This window comes from Pleuronectes platessa, chromosome 10 (genome assembly GCF_947347685.1).
Source record: "Pleuronectes platessa chromosome 10, fPlePla1.1, whole genome shotgun sequence".
NCBI classification, from domain to species: Eukaryota; Metazoa; Chordata; class Actinopteri; order Pleuronectiformes; family Pleuronectidae; genus Pleuronectes; species Pleuronectes platessa.
This window is the reverse complement of record NC_070635.1, coordinates 7,963,031-7,979,764: the sequence shown is the minus strand read 5'-3', so window position 1 is coordinate 7,979,764 and position 16,734 is coordinate 7,963,031. Positions and strand designations below refer to the sequence as shown.

Sequence of the window (16,734 nt, the reverse complement as noted above, 5' to 3'; positions counted from 1 at the left end):
TGGAATTGAATAATTGGCAGCTGAGATTGACTTGAGTATGTATCAAGTGTATCAATCACTTGGACCTCGGCACAGTGGCTCCACACCGGGATCACGTCTGCTCCGACCCTCACGGCAGCGTTCGTACTCAAGATATTTTAGCTTCGGGAGGAAATGGAGAAGCGTCGTCCATCTTTATAAACATTCTATGTTAAACACACACACACACACACACACACACACACACACACACACAGACACACACACAGACTTACAGCGGGTTCCCGGTGACGGAGCAGGTGAGGGTAAGCGAGTCACCCTCTCGCAAGATCCCAGTAGGAGGAACGATTCTCACTGTGGGTGCAACTGCAGAGAGAGAGAGAGAGAGAAAGAGAGAGAGTGAGAGACAGAAGGGACGAGAGAAGATAAATGAGAAGCATCTGTACGAGTGAGGGAGAAAAACAGGGAAAGCACAATGGACAACAAAATGAATCGGAATGATTAAAATTGAGCGGCGATCATAGGAATGAAAAAATAGTAATCAAGACACAAGGAAATCAGAGACAACAACAGAGGGAACAATAAGGAGGAACAAGTGGAAAGTGATTGAGTGGCAGGAGGTAGGGTCTTTAACATCTGTTTCCAAGGCAACCGGCCGACACCTGTTATCACAAGCAGCCCCCCCGCTCCGGCAGCTGCTCTTACTTCAGCAGCAGAGCGATGGGAAGCCAAATCCTTACCGACAGTTGGTCATTACTGCCAGTTCTCGGGCTGGAGCAACCACCAGCGCCCAGAACTGGGAGGACTGTTGAATATTACACATTATTATCCATCAACGGCCATTAATGTACACGTGATGAATGAATTGTACCAGAAGTACTTTATGAAAATATCTACACAAGGTTGTGGAATGTTTGAGTCTTGAAAATTATTGATGTTTAATCAGATAAGAACTGATCACTGTCTGCAGTACTGATGTGAGAGCGCGACTGGAGTAATTGGATACTGGCTGACTTGTTGGATACCGAAACAATTATACTTCAACTTTTCATGGAATATAACAGTTTTAATTTCTCCTCTGAAATCTGGTCCCTTTAGTGGCAGTTGACGCGCTTCTGATATTACTTTGTTTTTCGGTTTTATAACTCATTCACGCACATAAACAGCATTATTAGATACTAATCCTGCTGGATTATAAACAGATGACAGTTGTTTTTTTCTCACATCAAAAAACAAAAGACAGAAGTGACAAAACTGCAGTGACAGCAGCAAACGTGTTTGACAGGATTAGGAGCCAACAAAATGGATTTACATTTAACAGATTTATTGTGAGTTTCAGACTTTTCCCCAAAATATTGAAATTATAGCTGTGCAACGTTAGAACCATTATCCCACTGAACCTTTCACAGATTTTGGAAAATATTGAGAACTCAGATTAAAATGAAAACACGTCTCAAGCTGGACTTTTTGCCCTGAGTGAAATGTCAGGCTTTGGCCAATTATAAATTTAAGTCCGTCACTGTATTTTTTACTCTTTGCTTTCACCTCCCTCGATTGCAGAGAAGTGTGTGCAGAGATTTCAGAGCAGACTAAAGTGTGCAAATAAGCCAGCAAAGATCAATCAATCCCAGAGCAGAACTGGGATCATCGCACATACTAATATGACTCAGGCTTTACCAGCTGAGGACGGTTTGCTCCTTAAACCACAGGGCAAGACCCCAAACTGGCCACAGGCCTGTTTCTACCCGCTCGCTGCATGACTAGATTTGTATGTATTAGGTTTTAATGAGAGCAGGTCTCCTGCAGGGCAGCTCTGGATACCACTCTGTTAAAATCCTGGACTGTGTATAAATCAGTTTCTTTAAAAAAAAAAAAAGATAACCACTATTTGAAAATTGAGGCTGCTTCAAATTGATGGCTGACATTAAAGTGAAACACTATAATGAACAGCCTGACAACTCAAGTGACTCAACATATAGTATAATCTGCGTTTTTGAAGTGTTTCTAAGATGGGTTGATAGGCTCTTTATTATAACATATAACACATATACACACATATATCTGAAAGAAAGACTTACAATTCACATCCAGGCGGTAGTGGCGAATCCTCCTCTGTCCACCCAGCGCCGGGTGGAAAGCCTCGCAGCTCAGAGCCGCCCCGTCGTCTTTCCGTTCTACGGGGATCCGGATGGTGCTGGACACGCTGAACGTCTTCCCGTTGTCCTGCTGGGACACCACACCTGTAGAGAGACGGGTAGAACAGAGGGGATGAGATGATGTAAAGGAGAGCAGACAGGTGGGGCGGCAGGGAAACAAGTTAGCAGCCAATACATGCCCGCTCCTCTTTTCCCCCCCCCGCTGAGACCTCACACCCAGGGAGAGAGGGGGAGATAGACCTTGAGAGGAGAACATGGAGCAGGATTGAAGAAGTGAGCAGAGAGAGGAAGATGACGTTAGTTAATGATGAAGGAGATTCTTAGAGGAGCAGCGGGTACCTGTGGAGGGGAGGATGAGTGGTGTGAGAGAGAGAGAGAGAGAGAGAGAGAGAGAGAGAGAGAGAGAAAGAGAAAGCAATTTGAATCTACATTTCATGGCAATTATAAAAAGCAGAACAGTTTGTTGTGGATGGTAAATCAACTTAATGTGTGTATGTGTGTGTGTGTTTGTGTGTGTGTGTCTGTGTGTGTGTGTGTGTGTGTGTGTGTGTGTGTGTGTGAGTGTGTGTATTAAAGGGAAACTGCAACAAAGGGATGGAGGAGAGAGAGAAGGATAAAAGAGAGAATATGCATAACTGAATTGAGATTTTAACTGAGCCAGACAGAGAGAGAGAGGGAGTGAGAAAAAGAGAGAGAGAGAGGGAGAGGGGGAGAGAGAGAGAGAGAGAGAGAGAGGCGTCAAAGGGTGAGAGACGAAAGCGAAGGACTCAGACGAAAAGAGAGGGCGGCAAAATGGACATGATGGCGAGACGAGGCGAGACAAGAAAGAGGATGATCAGGGTGCCATGGCAGACAGGGAGAGGAATCAAGATGGAAGAAGAGAGGAGGAGGAGAGACAGAAGGAGGGCGGAGGAACAACAGGGACGAACTAACGGGGCTCGACGCGGTCACGTATTGGTGGAGTTTGTGCCCGTCGAGGCAGAATACAACAGTGTTACTTATATCGCCCTGAGTTTTCAATTATTGCCGGCGATCAAATGAAAGTAAGCCCCTATCGAAGCGTGAGAGAGGACAGCGTGGAAGCAGATGAGCGGGAGCAGCGGGAAAGATAGTGTCTTAATTAAAGAGTGCTCCCCCCCCTATCTGCATAGGATCTGCTGCTAACCTTTAGTGTCACAGTTCATTTAGCTCAGGGAGAAAAGAGAGGAGAGGAAGAGGAAGAGGGGAGGGGAGGAGAGAAGGAAAGATAAGAGGAAAGATAAGAGGAAAGAAGAGGAGAGAAGGGGAGACCAATGACGAGGAGAGGAGACAAAAAGAGAGGATAGGAGACGAGTGAAGAGGAGGGAGGATGAGTGAAGAGCAGAGGAGACCAACAAAGAGAAGAGGCGACAAGTGAAGAGGAGAGGAGACCAAAGTAGAGAAGAGGAGATGAGTGAAGAGGAGACGAGACCAACATAGAGAAGAGGAGACGAGTGAAGAGGAGAGGAGACCAACAAAGACAAGAGGAGACGAGTGCAGAGGAGAGGAGACCAACAGAGAGAAGAGGAGACTAGTGAAGAGGAGAGGAGACCAACAAAGAGAAGAGGAGACGAGTGAAGAGGAGAGGAGACCAACAAAGAGAAGAGGAGACGAGTGAAGAGGAGAGGAGACCAACATAGAGACGAGGAGACAAGTGAAGAGGAGAGGAAACCAACAGAGAGAAGAGGAGACGAGTGAAGAGGAGAGGAGACCAACATAGAGACGAGGAGACGAGTGAAGAGGAGAGGAAACCAACAGAGAGAAGAGGAGACGAGTGAAGAGGAGAGGAGACCAACATAGAGACGAGGAGACGAGTGAAGAGGAGAGGAGACCAACATAGAGACGAGGAGACGAGTGAACAGGAGAGGAGACGAGTGAAGAGGAGAGGAGACCAACATAGAGAAGAGGAGACTAGTGAAGAGGAGAGGAGACCAACAGAGAGACGAGGAGACGAGTGAAGAGGAGAGGAGACCAACAAAGAGAAGAGGAGATGAGTGAAGAGGAGAGGAGACCAACATAGAGAAGAGGAGACGAGTGAACAGGAGAGACAAGACAGGAGGATAGGAAAACCGAGAGGAAATAGGAAAAAGAGTAAGGAAACAGGGAGAAGGACAGAAGTTCAAGCTCCTTCTTCCTCTTTGACTGTTAAATCCACCAATGACCTTGAGGAGGGATCTCACATCTCTGTCCCCAGTGAAGTTCACAGAAAGAAGGAGGGCAGAATGAAAGGCAAAGGCAGATTAAAGAGGAAACGGAGAGAGGGGAGACAGAATGGAGGGGACAGGTTCGTTCTGATCTAGAAAAGGGGCAAAGAGACGGGATGAAAGAGAAGCTGAGTGTCAGACGGAAATAGAAACTTAGAGAGTCGACGCTCGACATGAAGTGTGAGAGGGCAAAACGATGCAAAACCTTCCCCTGAAAGAAAACCACATTACTCCCTCTGGTCTGTGGGAGTTATAGGTGAAGGCATCAAGCGTGAACGAATGCGTAACAATATTTATTCAAAAAAGCAGAGATAAATTAAAATTTAAAATAACAGCCATGAGCCTTAGCGAGAGACTCTTTGCATAACTTAGCAACTTCTCTTTTGTTTGTGCTCAGTCAAGCGAGTTTTTGAGGATAAACACACAAACGCTGATTTCGCGGCGCTAAGGTTAAATAGACTGAAGGCAGCGGAAAAAAAGAAAAGTCCCACGAGGCAAATTCACCTTGAACTGTGAAACGCCGAGGGAGACAGCAGTGTGAAGACGGACGGCTCAGGGTAGCAGACTGATGGATGGTTCACAGATGTATCAGAGGAGAAGAGAAGAGAGAGAGAGACAAAGAAGTGTGTTTTTTATGCGCAAAGAGAGACAGAGCGAGAAAAGCAGAACATCTGGAGTGTGTGTGTTTGTGCTTTCATTTTCAGTTTCATTTCAATTGTGCGCTCGTCGGATTACGTGCGAGACGACCAAGCTTATTTCAATTTTGTTTCCAAGGAGAGCACAAGGATATATATCTTCCATCTAATAATTCCAGAGCAATCTGGGCCTGTCTGTGGCTCTCGTGAAGCGTTCATCTTATCGGCTCCACGCTTGTGTAAACTTTGACCACGAGCTTCACAAACAGGGGAGCCGCTCTATGTGCACTAGAGGTGCAGCTTCAGGGTTCTGTGAACTCAGTTTAATTTACTGAAGGTCACTTTAACAGTTTTAGAAAGAAAAGTGCAACCAGCGTCACCACGGGCCAAACAAGCAGGCAGGTTTACAACAGACACTGGTAAACACAAAGGAGGAAATGTGAACTGTTGTTGTAGTGAAAATAGTTTGACTAAAGGATTTGTACTTGCTTGTGAAAGGATAGAAGGAGGGAGGGAAGGAGGGAAGGAAGGAAGGAAGGAAGGAAAGCACCCGGGGGCTTCCAAAACCTTCCTCCTCTGCCTCCATCTAACCATCCATCAGAACCCGATCCCATTAAGTGATCCATCTGCCATTCACTTCATCAACCCATCAATCACCCATCCATCCCTTTATCGTTCTTCTATTCAGCACCTCGCCTACCCTCTATCCCTTCATTAATTTGGTTTCATTTATCGCAATCACCCGACCATCCATCAGTCCGCCTGTCAGCCGAGTCCCGACTCACCTGGTAGCTCCCGGCCGTTGCGGATCCAGCGCAGCGTGGCGGCCGGCTTGCTGCGCGGCGTCATGCAGGTGAGCTCCACCTCTCCGCCCTCCACGGCCTCCTGCTTCACGTCCACCGTGGGCGTCTCGGGCGGCACCGACACGGAGAGCGTGGCCACCTGGTGGTGCGTGGCGTCCGTGTAGAGCTGGCAGAAGTAGCCGCCCTCGTCCAGCACGCTGACGTTGGTCAACGTGATGCGCACCAGCCGCGGCGTGAAGAGCACCATCTGGAAGCGGTCGTCCTTCAGCGCTGGGGGAGGAGGATGGGGAGGCGCAGGGTCGGGGTTGTAGAGGGAGATGATGGAGGGAGATGATGGAGGGAGATGATGGAGGGAGGGAGGTAGAAGAAAGAACAAGGAGAAAGAAGGTGAGCTGATTAGTTCACCGGTGGAAAAATATCAATATCATACGTGAGGGACTAAATTTAACACTGTTTTCATGTCAAAACAAGAATAAAGTGAAAATATTTTTACTCTGGGTCCGTGTGATTGATTCATTTGTTTATTTTTTCAAATGCTTTACAGACAGACACACGGAGCACTGAGAGCTGTTTTTGTTTTAGCTTTGGTTGTTTTAAATGCTCCCCCCCCCACCCACCCGTCCTCTCCAAACAGACACACACATAAACTCACACATAGACACAAACACACAAATGGAACCTCAGACTGCCAACGTGATATTTCTAAAGAGCTTGTTTCAAGATGTTTAACTGGCAGGCCTTTGCTTGGCTTTTATTGGGAATTTGTTTGTAGATGGGCGGCACCTCAGGGAGCTGGTTTGTACTTCACTCGCACATTCTCCACAAAGCCGGGCTATCAACGTCCTTTCTTTACTTAACTTCATTAGCTTGTTATGCTATCTGATATCACGTCTCTTTCTGAAGGGTTCGGTATTTTCCCGATCAATCCAGTCGCAGATATTTTTTCTCTAACACTTCTCTGCAGAGGAGGACAGCTTGTTAATATCGAATGCCTGTTTCGTTGGATTTTCTCCGACAATAACCAGCTTTATAAAAACCCAGAGGAGACAGAAAGCCTCTAATTGGCCTGGTCCTCTGTCCAACCGGGGCAGCAGCAGCAATCAATGACACAAAAAAAAATCTTAGAGCGGAACCTGGATAGTGCAAACCAGCACCACTTGAGGGAAAAGAGCATTTTAGACCTGTAGATAGAGGTACACTGATGTTGCCACTTGCAGGCCAAGAAAGTGACAGTTGCTGCAATTGCTCAGACTTTTATTGCAGATAAGGGCCCGAGTTATAGACTAGAGGAGTCCAGGATAACAGGCTGGCAAGTGCTCGGGTTGTGGCTCTGCATAGTGAGCGGCACCGGTCAGGACTGGTTGCAATGGTATTTCAAATCAGTGACACTACTCGTTGATTAATATTTAGGAATAAATCCTTTTTGTGTGAAAATACAGAATATTTACCAGTAACCGAGAAGCACATTAAACAGCATGAGAAGCAACGGCGGCTTTAATTGAATGCTTTGACATTCTCTGCACTGGAATCACTTATTTCTTTGCCTCGGGATAGTTTCGCTCTGAATTAGCGGGCGCGGTTAAGTTCGACCACGGTCCCGGAGCGAGAGCAGCGTTTTCACCACCTTGTAATTTGTGATGTCACTCCCATGGACAGCCCAGAAAAAATAAAGAAATATTGCAAAACATGGGAGAAGTAGTGGCTGAGACAGCGCCCGGGACGATTCTCTGGTCTGGAATTGATAGCGCTGCTGAATCTAAAAGCTCGGGTTTGATAGGAAAAGTTCAGAGAGAGTTTTGCAAAGTCAGTCTCGATGGAGCCGCTCGGGGGGGGCTGTACATTGATACAACACAACAGATGTCGTAGTTCTTTTCATTTCCAGCTTTGAGGGAGAGTGTTGCTCATTTTCCAGGGCTCTGATTGGACCATGCTAAACTAGAATTTACTCATTTATTCTCTTTCTAACTGCCTGCGTTATTCCTCTGTAAGCCCTTTTTTCCAATTAGTGTCTGGCATTTTATTGTTCATCTTATTATGTTTTAATCATCATTGTTTTAGTCGCTGTGAAGCACTCGCTAGCTCCAAAAATGTCACGCGAAATAAAGCTCTTTGCGCAACCAGAAATTATTTTAGGAAAGCTATTAAAGCAAGTGGCGCTGCCCTCTGACTCGAAGAGAGACGGGTAAATACTACAATCACACACAGGGTAAACACTGGCGGGAAAAAAAAACAAGAGGTAGAAACACATCAGCTTTCATCCGGCTGCTCATCCTCATACCAACGAGTTGCATCTGCTGGAGGAGACAGAGAGAGAAAGACGGAGACAGGGAGGACTGGAGAACATGCAACAATTTTCCTTTTGTTGCCGAAGAAAGAGCGGGCTCAAAAGTGGGAGAAAATGCTGATAATAACAAATAACGCTAATAACAGCCTGTGGGTGACTGTGGCTCGATGCCCATAGATTCCCGTAAATACCTCTGAGACTCACTTTGTATTGACTTGACTGTGAAACCTCTCCCTCGCTCGCCCGTCTCTCTTTTACTCCGTCCCTCTCCTCACCCCTTTGTGTTGGCTTTGGCTCAGGGAGGGAACAGTAGACACTTCCCTGATGTAACACCCGGGCCATCTCGCAGGATAATTCATCACAACACAGACACTACAGTATAGATATTGGCTTTGTGAGTGCGTGTGTGTGTGCATGTGTGAGTGTGTGCAGGAGAAAAAGACTAATATAGCTACATAATGCGGCAGGCGGGGAGAAAAAAAATGATATAGATAGAGATAGAAATCCACAGGAGACTCAGCGAGCGGCCCAGAGCGATGGAGTTAGTCCACTGCGCCTGCAAGTACACCACACTAATCCCCCCACCCCCCCCCTCCCAGAATTACCCCCTCCACCGGACGGCAGCAGAACCATTGTTAGAGCGCTATTCCCCACAGATAGGTAATTCTTTTTTCCCACCACTCTCTGCACTAAATGGCATCGAAATGTCAGACTTCTGTTCATGTCCAAGTTCACCTTTATTGTCCCGTCTCATTTGCATGCCGGGGGAGCGCTGGCAAATGGGGGAGACAGGGGGAGAGAGAGAGAGAGAGATATGGACCACTGAGGAGGAATGGTCCATTTGGTTAGTTCCACAGCTCTATTATAGCCATCAGTCCCCGCCATCTCATAAAACACACCCCTGACTGGCTGCTCGCTTGCAAAACAGGCAGTCTAATTCGCAACATTTACAGCCACGACCCTATTTGGGCAGTTAGCGCGGAATGGCTCGGCACGGAAAGGCCTTAGTCCGTGAGCCTAATGTCTGGGCGGCAGATGGGCATTAGGCGGATATGGAAAGGCCCTACAGCGAGAGATGGAGCAAACATGGCGGTGGAGAGAGCTAATGTACTCTACGCTCCCGGGAAATGTACCCAACAAGGCTTTTTGGTGTTATGGAAAAACATCCATACTTTATTCCATGCCTAACCTTTTGGATTATTTCCCTGGGCCGTCTCTCTCTCCAACACCTGCTGCTCTCTTTCTTCGTTCCCCCTGATGCTGCGTCTTTCTCCACCCACCGCAATTTCGTCTCATTCTCCCCCCAATCTATTCTTCATTCTTCTCTTTCATTCTCGTCCCCCTTCTCTCCTCCTCGCCCTGATTAGGCTTCATCGCGCTTTTCCCGAAAGGGTGCGAGTCCCCGTCTCGTGGGCAGGCGGACGTGGCGCCGCCGTTTAAATACTTAATGGGTCTTACCGGCGGGGCTGAAGTGATAGAACCTGGGAGGAAAGTTGAAAGTAAGGTTTTCCCGAAAAGCAGCGACCTGAAGCCCCCAATTAGGGCCACTCCGTGAGCGAGGGGACTAACAAGTGAAGTAAAACGTGTGTGGAACAAAAGCATTTGAAAGTTGTATCAGTGAACAGGGAGAGCAGCTCCTTTGTCTGCAGTTGTTTTGTCTAATCTTGGCACGCTGCCCCTCAGTGACTGCTGCTTTGACAGGGCCTGTCCCCAAGGAGAGCGGAGGAGTCGTGATCGTTGAATCAGAGATATGAAATTGTTCAAGTTAAAAATTCCACATACGCTACAAAAACACAAAAAATACTCTTATATATATTTTTGTATTTATTTTCTGTGTTTCAAAGTGCATATTCCAGTCAATTGAAGCAGTTGGAGCATAGCTTACCTTCACTCAGCCAAATGATTTCAAAGCATGCCCTAAAAATTCCTCATGAACTGGAGGTTTGACTGCAAGGTCAGAAAACCTCCGGCTGTGGCAGTCATTCATTATCAGCCCTTTCTTTAAACACAGTAGTGCAGCTGAGGGAAATTGCACACTAGCATTTGATGTAATTTCACTTTGCATAGTGTAAATGTGTGAAACAGGCACTTGAACAGTGCAGCTGAGGCGTTCTCCATCTTCCACAAGCTCACAGCCGCGACACAGAAGTTTAACTTTGCCTGTGAACTTTAACCGAATGAACGACGGCTCTGAAGTGTCACCTTGGCCACAGCAAGACACTGAGTTTACATCAATGTAATTTGAGTTTCCCATATGGTACCGTGGCCATTATCGACATTCAGCGAGAGCAGCGGGGGTGCAGTGAGCTCAAGCTGGGGAAATTAACACCTGTCGCTCAATGACAAAAGCAGAACAATGGTTTTTCCAACTCATAACCAGTCAGAAACTATAGGGGCTGAGCAGCCGAGTGAGAGGATCACATTTGGGATGTAGATGTTAAAAGACACGACGGAGGAGTTTGCACGGTGCCAAGATTCCTGAATGAAAACTGAGCGTGTGCTCGTTCAAGGGGATTTGGGTTTTCCAACTGGCTGCTCAGCCGATACCTGTTAGAGAAGATTTCTATGTTGGATGGCAGCAGACTGTGTTGGGTTATGATTTTGGAATAAAAAGCGCTGTGCAGTGGAGCACAATTACCATACAGAATGGGCCAAAGCATCCAGCACCTGGGTGCAGGTTTGTGCCATTTACCCAATGAACAACACAAACCTACGTACCGCTGATTTCTTAGTTGATTGGATTTGTCAAATTTGCGACAGTGGCTTTGTCCCAGGAGGTAGAGGGGGTCGTCGGCTGAACAGAGGGTCGGTAGTTCGATCCCCCCCCCGTTTTGTGAGGCAGAACGTAAAGTAATCATTCTGCAGAGATCACGTGATTTCACATCGATAACAGCTCGTTCGCCTTTGGTGGTGTCTCCTGTATGGCGCTGCTTTTTTGTCCTGACATATTTGTTTTCTTTCTGTTTTTGTTTTGTCAGAAGCGTCATCAACACACACATTCGCTCGCTGTGAATCCAGTGGGGGGGGGGGGGGGATATCTCCTGCTGTGAGCTCACATCGGCTCCTCAAGACTCTGCAGAAACTTACCTACCTCCCTGGATGTGACTCGTCAATTTTGTGCAAATCTGGACCTAGTGGATTCAAATGTGGTTTCATGGAGGGGGGGGGGGGGGTGCAGGCTCTTTTCAGCTGCTGGATGGTAACAAACAGAGCTTAAAACCTGCAAGTTCCCGACAGCTGAAAACCTTAATGTGGCTTTAAGGGATGAATTAATTCAAGGGTGCTGTCGGGCCTTGGCAGAGGTATGCACTCCACTTCTAGTTATGAATATATTCAACTCACCCTCGTGCCCTCAAGTCTAAACTGTAACAAACCTCTGTTTTACTGTTTAAGCAGGAGCTGACGTCGTAAATAGTTTATCACAGATTACGCAGAGAATAAATAACTCTTGCAACACCTCGAAACATAAGTCCAAATTTAGCCTCAATTAAGCCGCCCCACATAAATTTCAAAGGCACGTTAAACATCCTTGATCATTCTTCTATAGCCGTGAGTTTTTCCAGTAGCACAGATTTAAAAATGTTCTGGCTAAGTTGGCAACTTTTGCTCTTAATTAGTTAAGAGACAACATGTAGTGTTTGCCCACCTCCAGGCCCTCAGTGAAATCTGCCTTCATTATCATACCGGCTACAATGATAATTATCCATAATGCCGCCTTTAAAGAAAAGCATGTGATTGCCAAGACCGCGCTCTAATGAGAAGCTGCAAAAAGCTGTGATCTCATCACTGGGGTTAACAGTGGATTATGCGGAGAGCTTCAAACTAGGCTTTTAAAACAGTTAAAGCAGCGGCACCGTTAGGGCAAAGAGTAAAACCATCCCCTAAATTAACTCTGCCGTTATCTGACTGTTTAATGTGGAATCGCTTCAAAGGCGAAGCGAGGACATCTGCAGTAAGAAGAATATAAAGCGTGAGCGTAGGCTGTTTTTCTGGACGGCTTCAAATGTCAACGGAGGCCCGGTGTTTAGACTCGGACAGATTAAGTTTGTCCGCGGAGACAAATGTGCTCTCAGATACCCACCTCGCGTGCCGTTGAAGAAGAGAGTCTGCCGGCGGGGATTCTGGATGACCACGATTGATCCATCGTAGTTTTGCAGACGGCAGGAGATCTGGGCCGTGCCTCCCTCCAAGACTGTCACGTTCTCCGCCTGCACCGCCTGACAATGAGCTGCAGGAGAGAGAGAGAGAGAGAGAGAGAGAGAGAGAGAGAGATGGATGTTAATAAAGTGATATGGACGACAGGGAGAGGCGACAAACAGGAGGAAGAGATGCTGAGGAAAATAAATCTCAGATAAGCACCTGACGTGAGATAGAACCTCTCAAAATATAAAGTACTGAAAGCTTCCTTCATTTACTCCCTATTCATCATGCAACCACAACAAGAGAGAGAGGGGGGAGGGGGGGGGGGGGGGGGGAGAGAGGAGGAGACGGAACGATAAGGAGGTAGAGAGTGAGAGACTCAAGGAAAAGAGGGGTCCTCCATGAACAATGTGTTCTTGAGATAATAGTAGGAATAATTACAATTATTGACATTCATCCTTTACATGCACAAACACAAACACACACAAACACAGACACACACACACACAAAAACAGACCAACACTGCCTCTGGCTAGTCTGAATGCATCAACACACACATTTCAATACATGATGCCTTATTAAATCTCTAAGTGGCGGCTGGTCTTGAATTTAGACACACAACCGCACACACACACATGAATAAACAACATGAGATACACATTCACACTCTCACACAAGGGCAAACACAACACAACACAACCTGGACTGCGGCCCCCGCCACCACTTGGGTTACATTAGCAGTTTAAAGAGCAGTTTTTATCAATGCTTCTTATTACAGGTTTGTGCAATGTGGGAACTTAGGCTCCTGGGGATGAATAAACCCATTCATGGAATCACCTTCCATGTGCTCCAACAAGCAGCAGCTCACAAGCCGAGATAAAGATGCATACAGAGTTAGAGGCGCGGGAACTTTGGCACATTATCTTTCCAACAAACTCGTCCGGCCCTCAAACCCAATATTTAGAGCCGAGCGGGCTGGGACTCAGCAGGGAGCGTCTTTGATGTTGCTCATCCAGCCCAGGCCCGAGAGTGAGTAATGAGGAGGTTGATTAGGCAGTTGATGGAAGCGGCCCTATAGTGTTTGTGGGTCGGACTGTTGACACGGATCGGCTGAGTTAAACCTCCCACTGAGCACAATGGACACCGAGCTCCACCGTGTGCATATCAATGATTTGCAGGGGCAATTAGTCCTATGGCGAAAGCAAGGAGTGGAATGTGATTGGCTTGAAGAGAGCAGCAGCTTGTCGGGCTCCCCAAACTAGTATTTAACAATTTGCCTCCCTGTTTGCATTTCCTCTCTCCCTGGCAAAGTGTCGGCCATTGGGAGGATTTAGAGAAGAAAAAAGAAAAAAAATGACATAAATATTGACACACGATAATGGAGCAGGCAATGAGAGCAGATAAAGATGGCGGGGCTGTATGTGAATAAATACATAATGAACTGCTGGGTATCGCCGAGTCTCTGAGCTCCGGAAAAAAAAAACACCTTCAGAAGGCAGAAAGTGTTGTGAGACAAACAGATGGTGGCTGCCATAGCAGGAGTTGCTGACTCGACGGCTTCGGGCCAAAATAAACGTCTTTATCTGCAACTGAGCATGTCACAAGATTATTGTGTGTGTGCGTGTGCGTGTGTGTGTGTGTTTGTGTTTGCACGCGCACATGTACAATAGCTGGGCACTGGATGTGCAGATCCCAGGGTTGGCATATTGCAATTAAGCTACTTTGACATCATCTGATCCCGCCAACTTCATCCAAATTTAATTCTACCCTCGATTTTAATCTCGTTTAATGAAATACTCAAAGCCTACATATTCATCACACCGGGGGAAACAGAGAGACACTGTGGATATTGAACTGAAGACAGAAAGCAGCCGAGATGGGATTAAGACAAAAGGCGACTCCAACACTCTGTGGGACTGAGAAAAAAAACTCTTGACAATTACCACTAATTGCAGTCATTATTGCTTCTATTCTCTGCATCAATATTGTGATTCATATCGGGGGGGGGCATCAGGGCATGCCACCGCCATCCCAATTATTTTTTTCTAATGGCTGTTATTACTCATCACTGTGGCAACGGGGCAAGGGCGCCATTGTTTTAAACGGAGTTGATTGTAACAGTTCTGCTGTGTGTCCCGACAAAGTCATGGCAACATCTGTTTGTGTGTGTGTGTGTGTGTGTGTGTGTGTGTGTGTGTGTGTGTGTGTGTGTGTGTGTGTGTGTGTGTGTGTGTGTGTGTGTGTGGTTAGTGACCAGTCGGCCACACCCCAGAGGAAGTGGCCTTCGAGGGGGAGAGCAGGGGAAGCGGTCAAAAGTTTGTTCCTGGGAAAAACACGACTTTGCCGTCCGTTTGCACAAACACTTCCAGAAACAGCTGGTTCCCCTTTGAGGGAAATTAGCTGCAGGGGCGTCGTGATGAAAGGGCAAAGAAAAGCAACAGAGAGAAATAAATATATAGAAATTGCTCGCGAGCGGGACGACTGGCATCCGCTGCCGCCCGCTGAGAGACGCCACCAAGAAACACCTGCCGGCTGCGGCTGGAGGATCAATCTGGGCGGCGGGAGCAGCGATAGCAGGGAGCTAGGAAGCGATGGTTTGAGTATAATAATGCAGCTGGCGGGGGCTGGACGGAATATGACGCATATTCTTCTACTCCCGCTCATAACACAGCTGGGTACGGCACTTTAGCCTGGCTGTGGGTTTTTATAGGCTGCTGTTCACATCGAGGCCGTGAGCCTCTGATCAGCAGCCCGGTGCAGAGCAGCGAGGGGCTGAGAGGGAGGCGGAGGAAATCAACCCCTGTGACAGAGGTATTAATCTGGGCCCCATTAAAAATCTGCGGCCGTAATAAAATACTCCGCAAACGCGGAATTATATTAAGAGAGAATGCTGAGAGCAATCGATAGCGTGGCGGTGCCCTGACAGTTATGATCTGAAGATAAATAAAACAGGAGGGGGGCAACGAAAACAACCACTTCCCTCTTCAACCAAGTGGGGGCAGTATTTCATAGCAGTGAATTGGTGGCTCCTTCTTGAGACCCGGCTACCTCCCCATGTCAGGCCCCGGGACAAATAGAAGGGGCCTTTATTTACTGTGCCAATAGAGATCCAAGAGGGGCCATCATTTCTAAATACATAAACAAATAAATTAATAATAGGCGTGCAAATTCACAAGACAAGGCTGCTCGGGGGGGGGGGGGGGGGGGGGTCCTAATGGTCCCACAATGGGGATGACTTATAATCGAGGGAGGCGGTGGGGCAATGAAGGGAGGAAGTTAAAAGAGGGCGGGTTTGGGAGGCAGCCAGGTGGACCGCTGGCTCACCCTTGGTCACGGTAAATTCTAGAAAGTGCCTCGGCGGTGCAGGGTGAGCGGGGCTGAATTACCGCCACGCTGCGCCTGCCTCTCTCTCTCTCTCTCCCTCCCCGAGCGGAGGGGGGGGGGGGGCAAGTGACGGAATAAAGACGAGCCACATTAGAGATGAGCTGTCTCCATTTGCCCCCAAACAAGCCCCCATGTATCCTTGAAGCCGTACCATCACCGTCCCCCGATTCATTATCTCTCATTATCTTTGGGTTGGACGCGGGCCAGGGGCTTGTGTTTTCTTTTGCACGCTGGCCACGGCTCGTACAAGGGGATCGATGCCGGGGACCACAATGCACAAGCCCCTTATGTTATTGCTGCTTCTAATTGGAGCAATAACAAGAGCTCATATACTGGAGCTTCCACTCTTGTGGGGTCATCCAGCGGCAACTTCTCCATCTCCTCCCATCTGGGTGTACACATTTCCCTCTATCCCCCCCCGGAGCCTGCGCAACGGGGCCGGTTTCAATGCTATGTATGCAAATGAAGTTGTGTTGGTCTGTGTGTGAGTGTATGTGTGTGTTTGTGTGTCTGTGTGAGCGTGCATGTGTGTGTGTGCACACTGTCTCGCTCCAGGTTAATCACAGTTTTGCAGTGTGCCGACTCTATGAATTAGCTGACTTTGAGGTTCTTCTCCTCTATACCTCCCCGTGCAGACCCACAACTCTCTCCCCCGCCCCCCCCCTCCCCCTCCCCAATGCATTACCTCTCACCCCCTCACTTTTTCTTTTTCTCTTCCCGGTCTAAAATTATCACTCCATCTCTCTGCGGGAGCTAGAACACTGCCAATCAAATCCAGCGCAAGGGGGGGGGGGGGGGGGGAATGTGCTCCCTCTATAAATAATACATAATCCTTAACAAATCTCGCTCCCGTCTCTCTCATTACCTTCGTTCTGTCACTTTCTCCCGTCCTCCTTTTCTTCTTCCCTCTCTCCCTTCCCTCTCATTTTCTTTCCCTCGTTTTCACTTAGTCCACAACTCAGGATTCTCTTTTCCCCGCAGCCTTTGTGTAATCTCATCCTCGCCATCTCGCCTCTTTCTCTTCTTATTTATCCCTCCATCCCTCTCCACCCCACCTTCCGTCTCATCTCATCCTCGATGCCTCCTCCTTTCATCGGTCCCCTCTCCTTTTTATCCCCTCCCTCTCTTTG

At 47.6% G+C, this 16,734-nt stretch overlaps 1 protein-coding gene across 1 annotated transcript in view; it reads right to left on the bottom strand.

Moving 5' to 3' along the window:
- Positions 1–16,734, bottom strand: part of cadm4 (cell adhesion molecule 4) — a 139,490-nt gene that overhangs the window by 16,502 nt on the left and 106,254 nt on the right. Inside the window, exons 2-5 of the mRNA XM_053433089.1 lie at positions 12,161–12,307; positions 5,778–6,065; positions 2,058–2,219; positions 255–345 (exon numbers count right to left, since the gene is read on the bottom strand). Coding sequence (XP_053289064.1) covers positions 255–345; positions 2,058–2,219; positions 5,778–6,065; positions 12,161–12,307 — 688 coding nt within the window. The remainder of the gene's footprint in view (positions 1–254; positions 346–2,057; positions 2,220–5,777; positions 6,066–12,160; positions 12,308–16,734) is intronic.